Genomic DNA, 17,323 nt, shown 5'->3' with positions numbered 1-17,323 from the left:
GCATAGGAGGATGAAATATTCTTAGAATCATGTCATGCTAGGCTGGCCGAGTTGAAGAGTACGACAAAACTAATCGCTCTGGAAATATCAATTAAGCACATTGTCACTTCATCAATGGTTCGACCCAAAAAAATAAATTCGTCAATGGCCTCCCTCTTGCTATTTTTATGATTTTAGAGTCTTCGTTGGTCGAAAATCTAATTAATTTAGAGAGAATACATACCATGGCTCACTCGCACCGTATAGGGTCAAAAAATTTAGGACTCAATTGGCATCAATAAGCCAGCTTTTGATCGGAGCTAAAATAACTTCAGAGGGTTCTCCAATTTATGTAACGTTTCATTTTCTCCTGATATCAAGTTGTTTTATTAATACCGTATAAGTTTCCGAAGATTTAGGATAAGATATTGGTGTTGGGTGAAGATTAGTGCATATTGTGTTAAACCTTATTGTTTATAAATAATGCGCTTTGATTTGGAACACGACCAAATTTTCTATTAAATGCTGATGATGTTTCATTTTTGCCCTCTGAAGTTTCATTTTTGCATACGACCAATCTGTAGCTTTTATACTCTGTCTCTAGCAACCTTGGCAGCATCAGCAACAGTGCTAATTTCGATGTAATTCATGTGAATTCCAGATGATATAACAGACTTGTCCATAAGAATAACAAGTTTAAATTGATATTTCCACTTTTGTAGAGATTTGCTGACATTATCATCTACACATTCTATTTCCATTCCAAATAACATAAATGTACAGTCGAGATATGCAAATTGACTTGAAAAGTTAATACAGACGCGAGTCACACGATTAAATGTTAGATGAATTCAGACCGACAATTAAGTAACGCTACCTCTAATTATCACCATTTACTGCTACTCATATTTAGACACATGAAAAATATAAAATATCAACAAAGCGAAAGTCCCTAGATATCGCAGAAAATAGAAGCTCACATTAGTAGTCTTAGATTACGCATTCATCATCGTACGGACATGGGATACCGCACGAAAATACATAACAAAAAAATCATAAACATTTGTTCCCACCTGCCCATCAGAACCGGTTCCCCAATTTTTAGAATTTGGAACCTATCCTTATGTCCTTAAACTTGCAAGTAGACCAATTTCTACCGATGCGGTTCTTGGGTTCCCGGTTTTACTCTAAAACCATACTCACTCCTAATGCATACAAAAGAGTGGAGGGGACAAAATGGGGAACAAAGGGGATGGTGGGATTAGGGTTTCTTGATCTAATTGTTTGTGGTTGCCAAGCGTGAGCAACAAGTCGATGGTAATGTAGAGCGATAGTTAATCACCTACAGGAATAATTACCCAAAAAAGTCTTAAATCTATTGCAATTATGTCAATTCAACCCTAAACTTTTTTTTAGCCAATTCAGTCTTAAACCTTTTGTAATTATGTAAATTCAGTCAATCCGGTCAAATTTGACTAATCGGAGCTGACATGGACTCCGGCTGGCGTCGGCCATACGGCGACATATTATTTTAATACTTTTTAAAATTTTTCCCTTTTTCTTTTCTTTTTATTTTCTTCTCTCTTCTTTTTCTTCCTCTAGCCGACGACTAGCAAGAGATAACAACCGGCGAGGTCGACTTTGCCTGCCTCATCGACCTTGCTAGCCCATATCTAGCGAGGTCTCTACCGGCCTCGCCGACGACTACAAGGTCAACCTAGGTCTCGTTTAAGTTGGCAAGTCATTGTTGCCTTCTATACACCATGGAGCTCCCGGTAGAAGTGATTTTGAATCAGCCTAGATCTGGACCTTGCCGTCGCCAAGCAAGGCCAACCGAGACCTTGCTAGATCGTTGGCGAGGCCGACCTTGCCTAGGGACGGCGAGGTGCATCCTCGCCAATGGCTTGCGAGGGCAAGCTTTGCCTAAGGTTGGCGAGGTCAAACAAAATATTAAAATACTACGTTGTTGGATGGACTGAATTGACATAGTTGTAAAAGGTTTAGGATTGAATCAGTAAAAAAAAAAAAAAATTATGACTGAATTGACATAATTATAATAAATTTAAGAACTTTTTTTTTTTTTTGATAATTTTCCCACATCACCTGCAAGCACATGCGGCGAATTCTACATTTCGGTATGGAAAGAGCTATAGCGGTGTCTGGCTGTTCAGGATCACGTATTTGACCTAAATCCCGTAGAAAACACACAAACCTGAATAAATACCAAACAAATTAGACAGGAAAGCCCTCTTTCCTTAAATATGTCCTAAAACGCTTTGCGTTTTGACTTCATCAGGCGACAACGAAATGACCATTTTGACCTCCCTGACCCCACCTCTCTCTCTCTCTCTCTCTCTCTCTCTCTAGGGGCCTCTATGCTTTGACTATATAAAATCGCACGCGGGGCATCACAATGGAAATCGAGAGAGAGAGAGAAGAAAAAGGCGGGATCGTTCGCTCTCCACCGAGTCCCTCCGACTCCTCTCTCTCTCTCGCCCCCTCCCTCGCTCGCCCTTCTCCATGTCCCCGGACGGTGAAGTGGAGCCCGCCGCCGCCGGTAACGGCGAAGTGGCGGGTCTCCCGTTGCCTCCGCCGCGGCACGATGATGCCATCGTCGGATCTCCGGAGGAGAAGGGCTCGGAGGACCAATCGCCGTCGTCTGACGAGGATGTTGCTCCCGATCACGGCAATGATGAGGGCCTCGCTCATTCCGCTGCCACCGGCTTCCTCACTGATGATCTCAAGCGGAAGATCATCAGGCAGGCAAGCTCTCTCTCTTTCTCTCGTCTCTTCTAGTTTAAACATTTTGTGGGTTGTGTTCTTTGATATTTTCAGTGATATTAAGGCATGCTTCTTTAGCGTACGGGTTAAGATTGTGCGAGTGGAAATGACTCGACGTGCCTTCTCAATTAAGCTTTTTTTTTTGTTTTTTCTTTTTGTTGATGAAGCACTTAGTTTGGAGTTCTTGTCCTGATGGGATGCTCTTCTATTTTGCAGGTGGAGTATTATTTCAGCGATGAAAACTTGCCCACTGATAAGTACATGATGAGTTTGATTAAGAAGAACAAACAAGGATTCGGTAAGTATTTTCCTTTCATGGTTCTTATTAGGATGGGTTCAGTACAATTATCAGTGGCTTGTAGTGGCTATTGCCGATTCTTGAGTATGTTCTTTTTGTTTTTCGTATGCTCTTCTAAGCTGATCCATATCATTTAAGATGGGTAGCTGACTAAGACGCGGAGTGTTAGTCTATTTATTGAAGGGGAAATCGGGCTCAATTAGGATATCCCGTTTCCTTCGTCTATTAAACAATGGATGATAAATTCTTGATCACTAAATGACTAATTTATTGTTTTCACAACAAAAAATCTTCGCATGTGAATGCTCTATAAATTGTTATAACTCTTAAGAATCGTGAAGGAACTCTCATGTAAGGTTCCGTTCGTTTCGCAGAAAATTAACGATTTGAAAAATATCTTCCTAAATAATCATTTGTATCGCTTACAAAAAATGAATTGATGAAAAATATTTCATCATCAACAAAAATGTTTAGATATATATTGTCATTGATAATGAAAATATGTATCATTCACTAATTATTTCAAGTGATACAAGCGATCATCTTTCAGAAAATGTTTTCCAAAACATTCAGTTTTCGCGAAACAAACGGATCCTAAGTTTTGTCTAGATGGAATCTGTCCATGAAGACCTAAGGAAAGGAAATCAAGAATAACAGGAGAAACACGAGAGAAAGGAGGTTTCTCTTTTTGGGGTGAAGGGATATCTGTGTGTGGTTTTTTTTCCTTTAAGGTTTTGGAAGAGACTCTGGGGGGTGAGAGCGGTTTGGTAGAGTTCTAGGAAACATTTGAGGTGGTGGGATGCGTCAGCATTGGAGTGATGGTCCATCGCACCTTCATTCTATGTGTTAATGGTACTTGTTGTTGGAAGTAACCGGAACACGTGTTAGATTCTTCTGAAATTGTTTATTTGCAACTACACTGGCTTAATCATCTTCCATTTTGTATTAGCCCGAACAGCCAAAATTGCTGATTTTGGTGCCACTCAAATGATAAACTTTTTTTCTGCTCTCTGTTTTGTTTTATTATTCTTGTGTATGTCGGTCACGCTTTGCCTTGCTTGGTCTCATGACATTTTCAGAGTTCATGTTAACACTAACCATGGATATGTTGCACGCTTATGTGAATGGTGTATTTACACATATATTTTTTAAACTTCTGATTTATGTTTTTCCAGTACCTATTGGATTAGTTGCTTCTTTTAGGAAAATGAAAAAGCTAACCCAAGATCATTCAGCTGTTACAACTGCACTGAAGGAGTCTACATTTTTGGTGAGCTCGTTTTCATTCTGTAGTTATGTAAAGCTTGTAGGTCCTGCATTGGATTGGTCCACAACAACTTCCTCTTGTACTGCAGGTTGTGAGTTCAGATGGGAAGAAGGTGAAGCGTCTTCATCCTCTTCCAAGCACAGAGGCTCTGGTATCTTGAGAACAGACCAAATTTTTCCTTCCTATCATACTGTGTTTTGTGGATTTCTTAACTCTGAATATCTGCACTCTAGTTTCGTACTGTTCTGGTGGAGAACCTGCCAGAAGATCACTCGGTGGAGAACCTTGAGAGAATTTTTGTTGAAGTTGGAAAGTATGTTTCTTATTTTTACGTTCATTGCAAGAGTTCCTTTCCTTAAAAGAAAATCCTATGTTTCTTATTTTTACGTTCATTGCAAGAGTTCCTTTCCTTAAAAAAAATTCTGTCCACCTGCTTCACTTTTCTTCGTCTTTTTGTAACACGTGTGTGCACTTCTGACTTCTTTGGTATGTAGGGTGAAGAGTATCTCTGTCCACGATCCAAGTGCTGTAGAAGAGCCAAAAAAGCATGGCAAGTCAGAAAAACTTCATAGCACCAAGGTATTCATTTAGATGCTTTCGCTTTTCGTGTGGCTAGACTTAATGATACATGGGATTGATACTGAAGGTCTAGAATTTTTTTGCTTTATTTTTTTGTCGAGTATTGATCGATGACCAAGTGGAAGCTTACTTGAATTGTTTTAGATGTGTGAAAAGACCTCAACATACTGTAAAGCACTTTCAAGTGGAGAACTCTAAGATGACTTTAAATATGACTTTTAAGGAGCATTCTCGAGTTTGAAACCTTACTGATTGTATAATACTATGTCTAGGGGTTAATGAGGTTTTATTTGTTCGACACCTAGTGGAGGAAAAGTTACTACTTCTCAATAATATAGTTCCTCATACAGTAAGCTGGCTGCAACCTTTTCTAGGACCATAGTATTAACGAACCTCGAATTCATATTACCTTCTAATTGTGGGACTTTTCTGCATATTGAAAAAGTTGAGGTTATGTACAAAAGGGCCAAATGAGAATCTGTGTTGATTTTGCTCATCCAAATGTTAATACGATGGTTATACCGATCCACCATGACAGCCAATTGAGGCTGATATGTCTCCATCGTGTCCATTAATGCCATTGGAAGTCTAAACTAGTGTAACTAATAACATTTCTTCGCACTGCCCTCATGCTGATAGGACCCCGTTTAAAAGAACATGGACCTTTTTATGACTAGAATAAGTTTGCTTAACGTTTAGGGCTCAACCTTAAATGGATGAACATGAGCCGAGGCCTAGATGGATATCCTGGATGAACACGAAATACTTTGTTGACCTCGTGAACTCGTTAAACATGTGCCGAGGTTCAGAAGGATGGCCCCATTATATTTATTGCATTTCCTGGCGAACTTCGATATGCTGCTTATTCCAAGTCCTTTTTTTTAACTACATCCAACCCCACGAGGTTAAAATAATAAGTAATCATTTGGCCTCTTAACATAGAAAACACTGCTGTGCCGCTGGTCAATGTCTTGTACAACTTTTACATGCAGGATTAGGTTTCTTCCAAAGGCACTTTCCCACATTGTGAATACCAATCATGCCGGTGTTCTGTGTGGTCTGGAAATATTCTTAGTTAGAAAGAATCAACATTAGCTTTTGGCCAGAAACCTATGGTGGATAAACTGAATAGGTTTCGTTTTCTATTTTCTTGAAGAATGGTCTTCGTTATGTGATTGCAGGTTCTGTTTCCTCTCATAACATGAGTGCAACCATAAGATGCATGTATTGACATTTTTATCATATGGTTGGGAAGATTTTCGTTTTGTTTCCTAGGAAACCTCGCAAGACATTTTTTTTTTCAGTATTGTCTTGCATAATTTTGATCATGATTTGCTATCTAATCATCAGCGATAAATTCTTAAAAAGGATAAATGTAAAACTATGCTTTGTATAAATGTTCCTCTCTGTTACTTGAGGTGATTTCAATACATGCTCAAGTTTTCTGCCCCTATTTCTGCTCGGCCAATGTTAAATAGTGGTCTTATTTGTGCATCGTGGTGGTTCAGTGGATGTGGGTTTCGAATTGGCGGGCCCCTGACATGATGCTTGATATTATTCCTTTCTTTGAGAGTTGGCACAGTTTCACTCTGTCTAATAGTCATAGAGATGTCTTTTGTGTGTGATTCCGTGAGCCACACATTTGGGTAGGTTTGGCCAATTTTTCTCCAGCTATTTTATCCTAAGTCACTTTCGTGTCGTTGCAGTTACATGCTCTCATAGAATATGAGACTGTGGAAGCTACTGAGAAAGCGGTGAGTATCAAGTCTTTTTAAATTTAATACTGTAAAACATTTATTACTACAAAAATTAAATGAGCTGTCTCTGCAGGAATTGATTTTTCTCTGATGACTTGATTAGGTTGCTGCTTTGAATAATGAAGAGGACTGGAGGAATGGCATGCATGTCAAGATTCTTAAGCGCATGGTAGTCAGTTTCAAATTTCCTCTCTTTCTCTGCATGATCAAATATTGGACATTCGCTTTCCTTCCTCCTTTTTTAAAGGGAAGAAATTGTTCCTTTTGCTTCAGGGCAAGCAAGGGCAGAGAAAAGTAAACTGGAGGGTTACTGAATCTGAGAATAATGGTTCTGCTCATTTATTCGATCAAGTTGGTGTTGAGGAAGATCACAAGTTAAGTGAGCATCATGATCGTGTGCCTGATGAAGAGGTGAGTGATTCTGCATCTTTGATGTTGTGACTATGACTTGAGTTAGCTCTTTTATGGTCTAAATCTTATTTAATTTGGCTTTATCTGGGATGGTAATTTTTGTATAGTAATGTTGACTTAGCTTGCGGGCACCACGCTACGCATGTGTGAAGTTGAGTTGTCACTTATGAATAATAAAAATACTGGCTTAGGGGGATAGAAGTTAAATAGAGAGTGAGCGGTTAATCAACAGTAGCCGGTGTTTACTTGATTGAGTGTAAAAGGAAAAGAAAAGTGGGTACAATTTTAACCTTATCTATAGGCCTTTCTTTTATCTGTACAAGGATAATTATAGAAGTTCCAGACAAAATGGGGATTTCCAGCTATATACTAGATCAGCAATAGAATTATGCTTTCCTTCCATATTCCCAACTGAATAAAAGAGAGGGGTGACGGTTTAAAGCCAATAGAATAATCTTTTTCCTGCCTTTCAACAATGGAAAAATTTTGGGTGCATTAGTGAATGAGCAAACATGGGAAATTTTCAAGCCCTTTTTGTCCCTTTATTGTTATGTCTCTCCTTTCATATACAAGGATGGAGACCGTATTATTCCAAAGGAGAAAAATGGGGATAGAAGCCGAAACCACGGGCGACCAAGGAGATACAATCATCGTGGGATGAATGGACATGGTATGCCATAGTGAATTAATTTATTTCTGTTTGTTCTTTTGTCTTAAATGGTATAGATAGCCAATGGTTATAAATCTTTTGCCAGGGCATGGAACTACAACTTTAACACACATCGTTGAGCCCTCAAAACCTCCTCCAGGCCCAAGAATGCCTGATGGAACGAGAGGATTCACTATGGGACGTGGTAGACCTCCAGTCCCTGATTTAAGTTAAGCAGATCTACTATCATACGGAGTGAAATGTGAGGTTCATGCTCAGTTAATTAATTGCTCAAAGCTTTGATTGAATGTTTCCGGGTGGTAGTGGACTTATGGTGGATTGATTGTGCAAAAGAGATGGAGCTGGGCATTCATGTTTTGCGAGCAAAGGGATTGTAATTTAGTAGTAAGAAAATTCCGTCAACTGGTCAGCTTGTGCTTTAGCTTCTGATATTGGGACTTCATTGTGAACTTGTGACAAATGCCTATCTCACAAGTTTTTTTTTGTTCTGAGTTGGCGAAAAACTGCTACTTGTCCAGTTTCTGTGAAGTGTGGCATATACAAAAGCTGTGGAGAACAATATTTGAGGTCTTCAAAGATATGTGGAGGTTTAAAACAAGGAATGCCCCAATTTTTATGGTCTGATATCATTAACCTCTGCATTTGAAGATAAAGGGTTGGTCATCTCTTCTTCCGCATTTCGTGGCGTCAGGTTCCGTGTTGACAATTTGTCCATGTAAACATTTCAATATTGTTGGGGAAGGTGTAAGATGATTGAAAATCTAGACCAAACAATCGAAGGGGTTAAGCTATTAATCAAAGTTAAGAAAGAGAACAAGTTTAGAGACGCAAAGGAAAACAATGGACGACTCTTACATTTTAGATTTACGTAGTTTTAGACGGTGATAAGATCGCTTGTGATTTTTTGTGGGTTGTGGCGCAATTTCCGTTGGTAGTTGTCTTGTCAACAATTGAAACAGAGTTAACGGCGTCAGTAGAGGGATCAAGGAAGCTGTTTGGCTTAGAGGTTTGGCTAGCAATGTGGAATTTTTGAATTAGATGTATTAGGGGCCAGCGAAACACATTGATGTTGCTTACTGCTTTATTCGTGATATTGCGTCATAGAGAACCACGTCCCTCGAGAAAGTGGTAAGAACTTACATAGCACCGACACTTTTCAAAAACTTTCGTGTCATATTCGATACTTTTCGACATGTGATTGATGCGTGGTTAGCGCTTCAGGCACGCCAACGACACGCGAGTCTAGCATATCGACATGCCACATCGACAAGCACAGGATTAATTTTAAGTATTTTCAATAAGTTAGGAGTTTTACCCCCCTTTCGAAAAAAAAGGTAGGGGTCAAAATACAAATTTATCAAAAATATATATATGTAAGTCATATATCCAGTCATCTCAAAATTAATATACCTAGCAACAAAAAAAAAAAATCTAATCGTGAATTTCTAATAGAAGAAAAAATTCACCGCTAATATTTTTATATATACGTGACAAATTTTCTGTTTTCTCGAAGATAACTCTTAAAAGGTTCTTTTCTGAGGCATAATTATTTGATTGCAATGTGAATCGCTTGTTGAATTTTTCCAAGCATGGCTTCTGTTATAAGCCTCTGTCTTGCTTTCAAAGTTTTTTTAGCCGCTTGGCTGATTTCTTTGGGAATAGAAAACATGAAGGCTGGTTTGAGATTCCAATCTGCATCAAGTAGATAAAAGAGCATGACCATCTATTTGAAGTGCTTGTCAAGATCTTTTCTGGCCATAGAACAACACTTTCATTCAAAGAATTCCTTTCTCTTGAGCTCTATAGTGCTGTCAGGTTTGCCAATGAAGAACAAATGAATAATCTGGATAGCATTATCCAGAGTTTTGAGTTAGAAAATACATTTGGTCTTGCGCTACGGCTGCCTTCCACCAATCTTTCAAAGCTCTTGTGAATCTACTAGAAAATTCAAGAATTACTTTGTAAGTGCTGTGTTCAGTAAGGTGCCTAGTAGTCAAACAGGAATGGAATTCTTTGAGTCAATCGGGCCACTTATGGTATGAAAGATCATCTAAGGTGAAGTATACCTTGGATGACAATGAAGTTGAAGTTCTAGTAGGAAAAGTGTTTGGATGTACCACTTCTGGCTTTGAGGCCATATCTTCTTCCGGAACTAGGTATGCCATCATGACATCAGCAGACTGAGAGGATTCATCAGATAATTCGGAATCAGATGAATCAGATAATTCATTTTGAGGACATTTTGACTGGTTTATGGCAGAGATGGTAGGAATCTGGACTTGGTGTCTAAGAAAACTTTTTAGAGGATTTGACACCATACGTGATTGAGGCGGTGGGGATTTGGGTAAGGGTGGGAGGGGGTGCTGAAGGCGACACTTTGTCTTTCCCTCGAGACACTTTGTCTTTTTCCAATTTTTTCAAGCGTTCTCGGAGAGACAAGAAAATGGATTTGGGTGGTGGAGCGGCTGAGTTGAAAACATCTGCAAATAATGAAGACGGTCCTAGAGAGAATTCGGATCTTGGAGTTGGGACAATAGAACGGAATAGAAAAGATTCAGAAGGATAAAAAGACTTTTGACTCTGGAGGATTTGGAACTTACGCTTGAGCTTTTCAATTTCAGGGTCTGGCCTTCCTAGTAATGACTGGAAGGAATCTGCTTAATCTCAAGCAGATGAAGCCTTTTCTGAACATCTTCTTGGACACAGCAGTCGTCTGCTCTACTTGTTCAAGTCGGACATCGACTGTATTAAGGATCACATTCTGAGCAAGAGCATTTTCCGTCCGCCAATTCAAGACAGTCTCGGAGGGAATGGATCTTTTGAGTCGTTCGTGAGCATCCACATCATTGGAAGCAAGTATCTTGGGTGCATGATAATATCTCTACTGTGGGCTTAAGGGCTGGAGTAATGGGAAGTCTTAAGGTTGGAACATACAAATGCTGGATAATACTAGAGGTGGTTTTGGCTTGGGAGCGCATGTGTGCGGTCAGGAGAGTTCCGTGGGATAAGAGTTTTTTTTTTTACCCATTTTTGGATCGGCTTACAGAAAGGAGAAGTAACAGATTCCTTTGGCGACGAAGGTGGAGATGGTGAAGGCTTAGGTTCATCTGGACAAGAAGGTGGTGATGTGATTTTCTAAGGAGGCTTTGGTGTGTCATATTCAACCATGAAGCGGTTTGCAATTTAAAAATCAGTTTCGAGAGTATGTGGACATACAAAAGCTTTTATTTCGAGAGTTTGTGGATATCCACTACTTCTGTGTGTCTGTTTTTTTTATTTTTATTTTAAATTCTTAAAAAAAATACAAAAAGGAAGAGACAAAGAAAAAGGAATAAAAGTGAAATGACAAAAATGCCCTTGAGATCAGGCTTTTACTTGGAATTTTTTCCAAAATGACATGACACACCCTGTTTCAAAATGCACCAAATCGGCAAAGAGGGTGTGCGTGAACTCACGCTTTTTTCGGGGAAGTTAAATCGGTGGCAGCGAAATTCGTCGTCGAATTCCCCTTACGAAAATCGCAGGAAAAACGTTCAGAATTTCAAAGATCATCTCGAAATTTTTAAAAAGGAAAAAGAAAAAAGTTACGGGAGACGATTTTGCATTTCGAGCAAAATTTTAGTTCCCGACATGGACGGCAAGTTGATGCACGCTCCGGAAGGGCGCGTGATGGGACTCAAACTCAGCTACCGAACTCCAATTCTTTTCCAGTAGCGAAGATTCCGAAGCGACGTCAGTTTCCCTCTCGCTCGTATGAAAAACTGCTTTCGGATTTCCGATCGAATATTCTCTCTCTCTCTCTCCTCCTTCTTCTTCTGGATTCCCCCTGTGCTGCTGCCGCTCGTGTTCGCCGATCTTCAGGATCGCAGCCGATCGCCGGATACGCCATGCGTGCTCAGCTGTCCTCCGTCAAATGCGATCGCGCCTCTGTCGTCGGTGAGCTCCCGCCCGCTGCTCGCTCCTCCTCCGCTCGATCGCGTTGTCCTCCCGCGCGTCGCTCCGTCGGTGCTTGTTCCGGTCTTAAGGTCTGACTCTGATTCTTCTTCCCTTCGTCGGTTTTATCGTTGTTATCTTGTTTTTTTGGTATTTTCGGTGCGGGAAGAGAGATGACGAGCTTGCCGATCGGGAATGGAGTCGATGGGGCCTTGCGTCGATTGCGAAATGCTATCTCTTGCTATCAGTTAATTGAGTTGATTCGAAATTCTCAGTCGGTCATATGGAGAAAATGGAATGGAGACAGCGGATGGCTCGCTTAGAGAGGGGGGGGGGGAGGAGGATGCTTGCTTCTGTGGATTGCTATTTCGTTCTATGGACTGTGAAATCAATATGGACGTGAAGAAGACATCGTCTGAGTTCTGTGGGATTCCTTTTCTGTGCGGTCGTTTGGATGTGCTTAGGCCTGGTGCTGTTATTAATTTTTTTTGTAGCTTACAGAGTCTGAACTTGGGTGGCTATACGCTGTTTATGTGCCCCCAAATCACTTTTATCTGCTCTTTTCTCAAACAGATAGATGGTATGATTTTCCAGAGGTTTGGTTGCCGTCTGCGGCGGAGACTCGTTCCATACAGGGCATTTGATGAGGTAAACTTTTTGCACACTACTAAAAAGTATGTTTTGCTCCACGCAAGTTTCTGCTGTTTTAGGCTTTTATCCACTTGCATTTGAATCTTCTATGCTCTATGCGAATCGAATAAAATTTACTTTGTATCATCATCCATTTCAGAAAATAAACATCTTGCCTCGGTACCCCGTTTCTCTTTATCTCTGAGTAACATGTGCTAGTTCTCTAGTTGGTTCATGCCCTTGTTTAACTATTCTGTTGAAGTATCTAACAGTATTCATCGTTTTCTTTGATGTTCTCTAGGACTCAGTTGATATTCCACCCCTTAATGATTGGGATGGCAGTGAGGGTACCAGTGGTTATATGATGTCATCCAGTGATGGTGAAGACAGTGACAGTGAATTGATATTAACTGCGAGCAGTGACGTGGATTTGCCTAAGTATAAAGTATCAACGAATGATGCATTAACAATTACTGCTCATAGATTTGCACTGATTGGCAGGCGCCGGAAGAAACGCAGGTATTTAGAACTGCTTCAATCAAGTCGGATGTGACCAAAGATGCCTATGGATGCAATGCGAAGGAAGATTCTTTTCATACTAATCTGGTCTTTTCGAATATGTATACTTGCAGGATCAAATATGGGATGTTGAACAACATGGGTTTGATTACTTTTCTGACGACCTTCCTTTTATTATTGGATTGGTGTGCTTGGCGTATTGTCAGATTACCACTGCCACAATTTTACTTGACCCGCCCTTTTTTCATGTCGGCTGTTATAGCGTCCTGTGTAGGCTACATATTTGTTCCCTTACTTGATGGTTTTAATATTTACCAAATTATCCGTAAGGAAGGAACTGTGAGACATTATTTGAAAAAGAGAACACCCACAATGGGTGGATTGTTTTTTGTGCCTGTTGGTGTGGCTGTTGCACAAGCCATAGCTGGTTTTTCTTCAACTGAAGTTACTGCAGCTACCGTAGCGACTCTGGCATTTGCTGCAATTGGGTTTATAGATGATAACTTCAGCCTTCTCGAGAATCGAAATCATGGTTTATCTGCCTGGGCGAAATTGTTGTTAGAGGCAAGCTTTCTTACATCAGTTCCCTACACAGATTCAGATGTCTCCTTAAGGTGTCTTTAGTCAAAGAACCCTTTTGATAAAAATCTCAAAACTGATTCTTAATTGTTTTACAGGTTGTTGTTGCGACAAGTTTCGCTTTGTGGCTGGATTGCACGAGGATATCATCACCTTATGGCATGTATACCTTCTTGTAACTAATCTGATCAACCTTTATCTGATGGTAACTCACATATCTAATCTTGTGCCAATGTCTAACAAATTTCACTACTGAAAAATTGTCTGGTGCTTTCATCTGTTGATTGATGGAAGACACTAAAATGCTGCATGAACATTATATAAATCCCCACATTTTAAGGTACTTACTATTTTTTGGTATGGAAAGAGATTGGATGGGTATTCTTCTTCAATGTCATCGTTTGAATGGTAATGGCAAATAGTGAAACTAGGTGCACGGTGCAAATTACCTTAAGTGGAAGTTGAACAGTTTTGGGATCAAAATTAACTGGAGAGTCTGTCTGTTTGCAGACATGTTATACATTAATGACTCAACTTTCTTGATAACAGCATGTGTTCTGTCAAGAAGTACTGAGACACACTTTTTCTTGACTGATCCAGCTTTTGGAGTTCTGTGAAATTTACAATGGACTTTAGTAGAACATTGTGATTTACTGATCAATTAGACCTGAATCCTTCCACTAACAAATGATCAATCAACAACCTTCAGTACTATTTTCTTCTAAAGGAATTTAACTTATGTGATTCGCTTCTTGTATATCACCACTTGCATCTCATTCCGCATTCATGAGTTTTTCTTTATTTGATGCTCTCTTTAGTACTAGTAAAGCTGAGACTTAGGCAAGTCTTTGTCTCAACTTTTGTAATTGCTTATATCATGTTGTAAGTGTCTTTCTTTTTCAGAAAGAAAGTGCTTATTTCTGTTTTGCATAGGGACTTCTCCAATTGGATGGAGTTAAGAACATGAAAAGTTGACAATTTGCAGATCCCTATTTTGGTGGACCCTATATTATCCATTAGGGGTTCTCCCTTCCCCTTCTCTCTCTCTCCCCCCACCTCCCCCCTCTTCTCCTCCCTCTTCTTTACTATTAATGAACTGGGCTATGTACTAAAGTTATTATGAGAACATCCTGAATGTTCAGTATTAGACAGCCAAAATCTGTGACAAAATTGTTGCGAATCTGTTGAAGTAGATTATGTCACTTCATTAAGATGCCATGTTATATGTAGTTGGTTGTATTTTCAAATTTTATAATTTTTTTTTTGTTTAGCTGATAAAATGTTTACTTCCTACTGTGGCATTGCCTCTCTATTTTGTAAGCATCCATCTATTAGTTCAACAATTCACTCATTTGCCGCCTTAATGCAGGAAAAAGTTGGTTCCTCTGCCAGCGCCATTGGGCATTGTATGCCTGGGAAAGTCTTATTCTCTGTTGACATCATTTTGCTTCGTGTCTATGGGAAATGGGATTGATCTAACTGATGGTCTTGATGGATTGGCGGGTGGGGTTTCTGCACTGGCTTTTATAGCAATGTCAGTTGTCGTGCTTCCAATATGTGCTGGTGAGTACTGTGAAGAGTGCAGATAGATGCAAAGTGTCTTCTCGTGCATCTGAAGAGTTTAACAATCTGAATAAATTTTTAAAAGGAGAAACTAATCCTGAGAGTTTCATTGCGTCCGGTTCTGAGGTTAAGTAGTGGCACAGAGTCAGTTTTTTCTCTGTATGTTTCAGTATACTAACAACTGTGTATGTTGGAAGGTAGACCTTGCTATCTTCGGTGCATCAATGGCTGGAGCCTGTGTTGGTTTTCTTTTGCATAATAGGTACAAAGCATCTGTCTTCATGGGTGATACTGGATCTCTAGCACTTGGTGGAGCCCTAGCTGCAATGGCAGCCTGTACGGGAATGTTCCTTCCGTTGTTCATTTCATCTGGGGTTTTCGTTGTTGAAGCATTCTCTGTAGTTTTGCAGGTTAGTCATGGAATACTTAAATACAGTTTGGTTACAATATACTTTTTCACCTAAGAATATGCAGTGTCCTTTGTTCCTGCTAACTAACCGTAGCCTGGCTGTTTTGATATTGTTGGCATTTCATCAATTAGATGACATCAACGAGGTCAAGGAAATTTAGATGTCTGGGAATATGATCCTGTGATGCACTCATTTCTTTTACCGATAAACAGCTTGTGTTTGACTGAAGATTACTTTACAAATTTGAGAAGATCTGATTTGTGACCTCCTCTTCGGGGACCTCAACATGAGATCGACATAGGGATGTACTCATCTAGAGGAGGCTACTTACCACTAAAGAGGACCATAAATACTGGTGTATTTTTTTAACCAATCAATAGCGTATGGGGGTGATTACCTGTGCTAGGATATATATGTACCTGTATATCTCAAAGAGCAATGCTACTGCTTGGTCAGCCACTATCAGAAGAATTGATTTCTTTTTCTGTCTTAGGTAAGTTTAATCTAGAGCGAGAGTTAAGGAAGGTTAGTTCTTAGCACCGAAGATCTATTGCTTGATCCCAGAAGAAGTCGCAAATGTACTGAAGCACAGGGGCCCTGCTAAACCCTTTATCTTGGAAGATTGGTTTAAGTCACAGTACCAGGGTTTATCTCAGACAGATCAGGTCCAGGTTTCAGCTAACTTTTTGGTTTTAAGACTATAAGAACATAACCAGGAAGGAATCAGTGGACAGAATTTGGGGATAACAGGTCCATGAATATTGGCATTCCAATGCCGTATGTGATCGCCTGTTGTTGATCAGGCAAATTGATTTTCGACAGTTAGTTAGTCAGTAACAAAGCAATGGGGATATTTTTTAAGCATCACAAGAAATTTAACTCTCAATAAAGATTGTTTCGATATTTACCTTTTGACACTAATTGACATTTCTATACTGAGCGTTTTTCTGTTTCAACAGAACACGTAGGTCTTCAAGTTACTTTAATCATATGTTATCTGAGCAAGAGAGGGCTTGAGTCAAATTCTCCATCCCCTGCTTATTTGATGTAGTAGTTGAAAGATGTTGGCATTTAGGTTCATTGTGTTGTAAATCAAACTTCTTGCACATTCAAGAAGTTCCCCAGTATTCATTACTCATGACAGGTAAAGTTTCGTTACTTCTGTTTTGCATTTACCGCCAATTGTCCTGCATTGAGCGTGTACAGCCGAAAGCCATGGTGATGATTTTTCATATCACGTTGCCTTGCCTAATTCCTGGAATTGATCGTATCTACATTTCAGGTGTCACATTTCAAAGCCACCAAATGCCTGCGTGGATATGAGAATCGCATTTTTCAGATGGCACCGCTTCATCATCACCTTGAATTATATGGTTTCAAGAAACCGATTATTGTAGCGGGGGCATACCTTTTATCGTCTGTGCTGTCCTTGTTTGCTGGGTATGTGGGTCTTATATCAGCGTAACTTTTTGAGTAATTTAGAGAACTATATTAGTTAGAGCATGCTAATTCGCGTTTCATTAGTTGGAATGTTTACTTAGATACCAATTCTTTTGTTGTTATGCCGTTTTCTCTGGCTGAAATTTCATACCGAGTTAACAGATGGTCATATTTAATTTTTTGCATACGAATCGCGCTAAAAGTATCTCTCATATTTATCTGTTCCTCATCTTCAGCTGCTTCGGCTTTCTTCGGTAATTGCACTCTCTTGTCGTGCAGCAATTGCCAATTTGAGTGCAATTACCAATTTTCTTTCTTGTGCGCCATCCACAAGACGTTGAGGGAGATAGATTGGATTTGTGACTAAGCAGTAAGCAGTCCTTTACCAACGCCCTACATAATTCCTCCTCTCCTGAAGAGGGCTTAGTTCCTAGGCCTTGACCCTTCGGAAATAGACTCAATTTTCCATTATTACTTTTCTATTCCTTAGGTTGTTTGGTTTTCATC

General features: G+C 39.7%; 2 protein-coding genes across 4 annotated transcripts; both read left to right on the top strand.

The window, feature by feature from the left end:
• The first annotated feature begins 2,412 nt into the window (after positions 1-2,412).
• Positions 2,413-8,359, top strand: LOC115756000 (la-related protein 6A-like). 2 transcript variants are annotated; one of them, XM_030695661.2, is made up of 11 exons: positions 2,413-2,742; positions 2,977-3,058; positions 4,234-4,328; positions 4,414-4,476; positions 4,559-4,638; positions 4,820-4,904; positions 6,611-6,658; positions 6,765-6,830; positions 6,935-7,072; positions 7,646-7,742; positions 7,828-8,359. In XM_030695661.2, exons 1-11 carry the CDS (start codon positions 2,500-2,502, stop codon positions 7,953-7,955), a joined length of 1,125 nt encoding a protein of 374 aa, XP_030551521.2. In that variant the 5' UTR covers positions 2,413-2,499; the 3' UTR covers positions 7,956-8,359. The 2 variants fall into 2 exon arrangements, with proteins under 2 accessions (XP_030551521.2, XP_030551522.2); XM_030695662.2 differs by having other exon boundaries at positions 6,935-7,073; positions 7,662-7,742.
• Positions 8,360-11,558: 3,199 nt separating this feature from the next.
• LOC125312455 (phospho-N-acetylmuramoyl-pentapeptide-transferase homolog) lies at positions 11,559-17,300 on the top strand. 2 transcript variants are annotated; one of them, XM_048285460.1, is made up of 9 exons: positions 11,559-11,767; positions 12,249-12,323; positions 12,607-12,824; positions 12,938-13,388; positions 13,502-13,566; positions 14,773-14,966; positions 15,168-15,376; positions 16,659-16,856; positions 17,008-17,300. In XM_048285460.1, the coding sequence occupies exons 1-8, from the start codon at positions 11,630-11,632 to the stop codon at positions 16,839-16,841; spliced, it is 1,533 nt and encodes a 510-aa protein (XP_048141417.1). In that variant the 5' UTR covers positions 11,559-11,629; the 3' UTR covers positions 16,842-16,856; positions 17,008-17,300. The 2 variants fall into 2 exon arrangements, with proteins under 2 accessions (XP_048141417.1, XP_048141416.1); XM_048285459.1 differs by lacking the exon at positions 17,008-17,300 and having other exon boundaries at positions 11,560-11,767; positions 16,659-16,985.
• The last annotated feature ends 23 nt before the right edge of the window (positions 17,301-17,323 follow it).

The sequence above is a fragment of the Rhodamnia argentea genome, chromosome 9 (genome assembly GCF_020921035.1).
Source record: "Rhodamnia argentea isolate NSW1041297 chromosome 9, ASM2092103v1, whole genome shotgun sequence".
In the NCBI taxonomy this organism is placed as follows: Eukaryota; Viridiplantae; Streptophyta; class Magnoliopsida; order Myrtales; family Myrtaceae; genus Rhodamnia; species Rhodamnia argentea.
The sequence above is the reverse complement of the archived record's forward strand: the minus strand, read 5'-3'. Positions and strand labels throughout refer to the sequence as shown.

Coding starts and splice junctions, on each gene's coding strand:
- LOC115756000 (XM_030695661.2), top strand. CDS start 2,500: ATGTCCCCGGACGGTGAAGTGGAGCCCGCCGCCGCCGGTAACGGCGAA. Junction 4,329..4,413: donor TGAAGGAGTCTACATTTTTG/GTGAGCTCGTTT, acceptor CTTGTACTGCAG/GTTGTGAGTTCAGATGGGAA. Junction 6,659..6,764: donor TGGAAGCTACTGAGAAAGCG/GTGAGTATCAAG, acceptor TGACTTGATTAG/GTTGCTGCTTTGAATAATGA.
- LOC125312455 (XM_048285460.1), top strand. CDS start 11,630: ATGCGTGCTCAGCTGTCCTCCGTCAAATGCGATCGCGCCTCTGTCGTC. Junction 11,768..12,248: donor GTGCTTGTTCCGGTCTTAAG/GTCTGACTCTGA, acceptor TTTCTCAAACAG/ATAGATGGTATGATTTTCCA. Junction 12,324..12,606: donor CATACAGGGCATTTGATGAG/GTAAACTTTTTG, acceptor GATGTTCTCTAG/GACTCAGTTGATATTCCACC.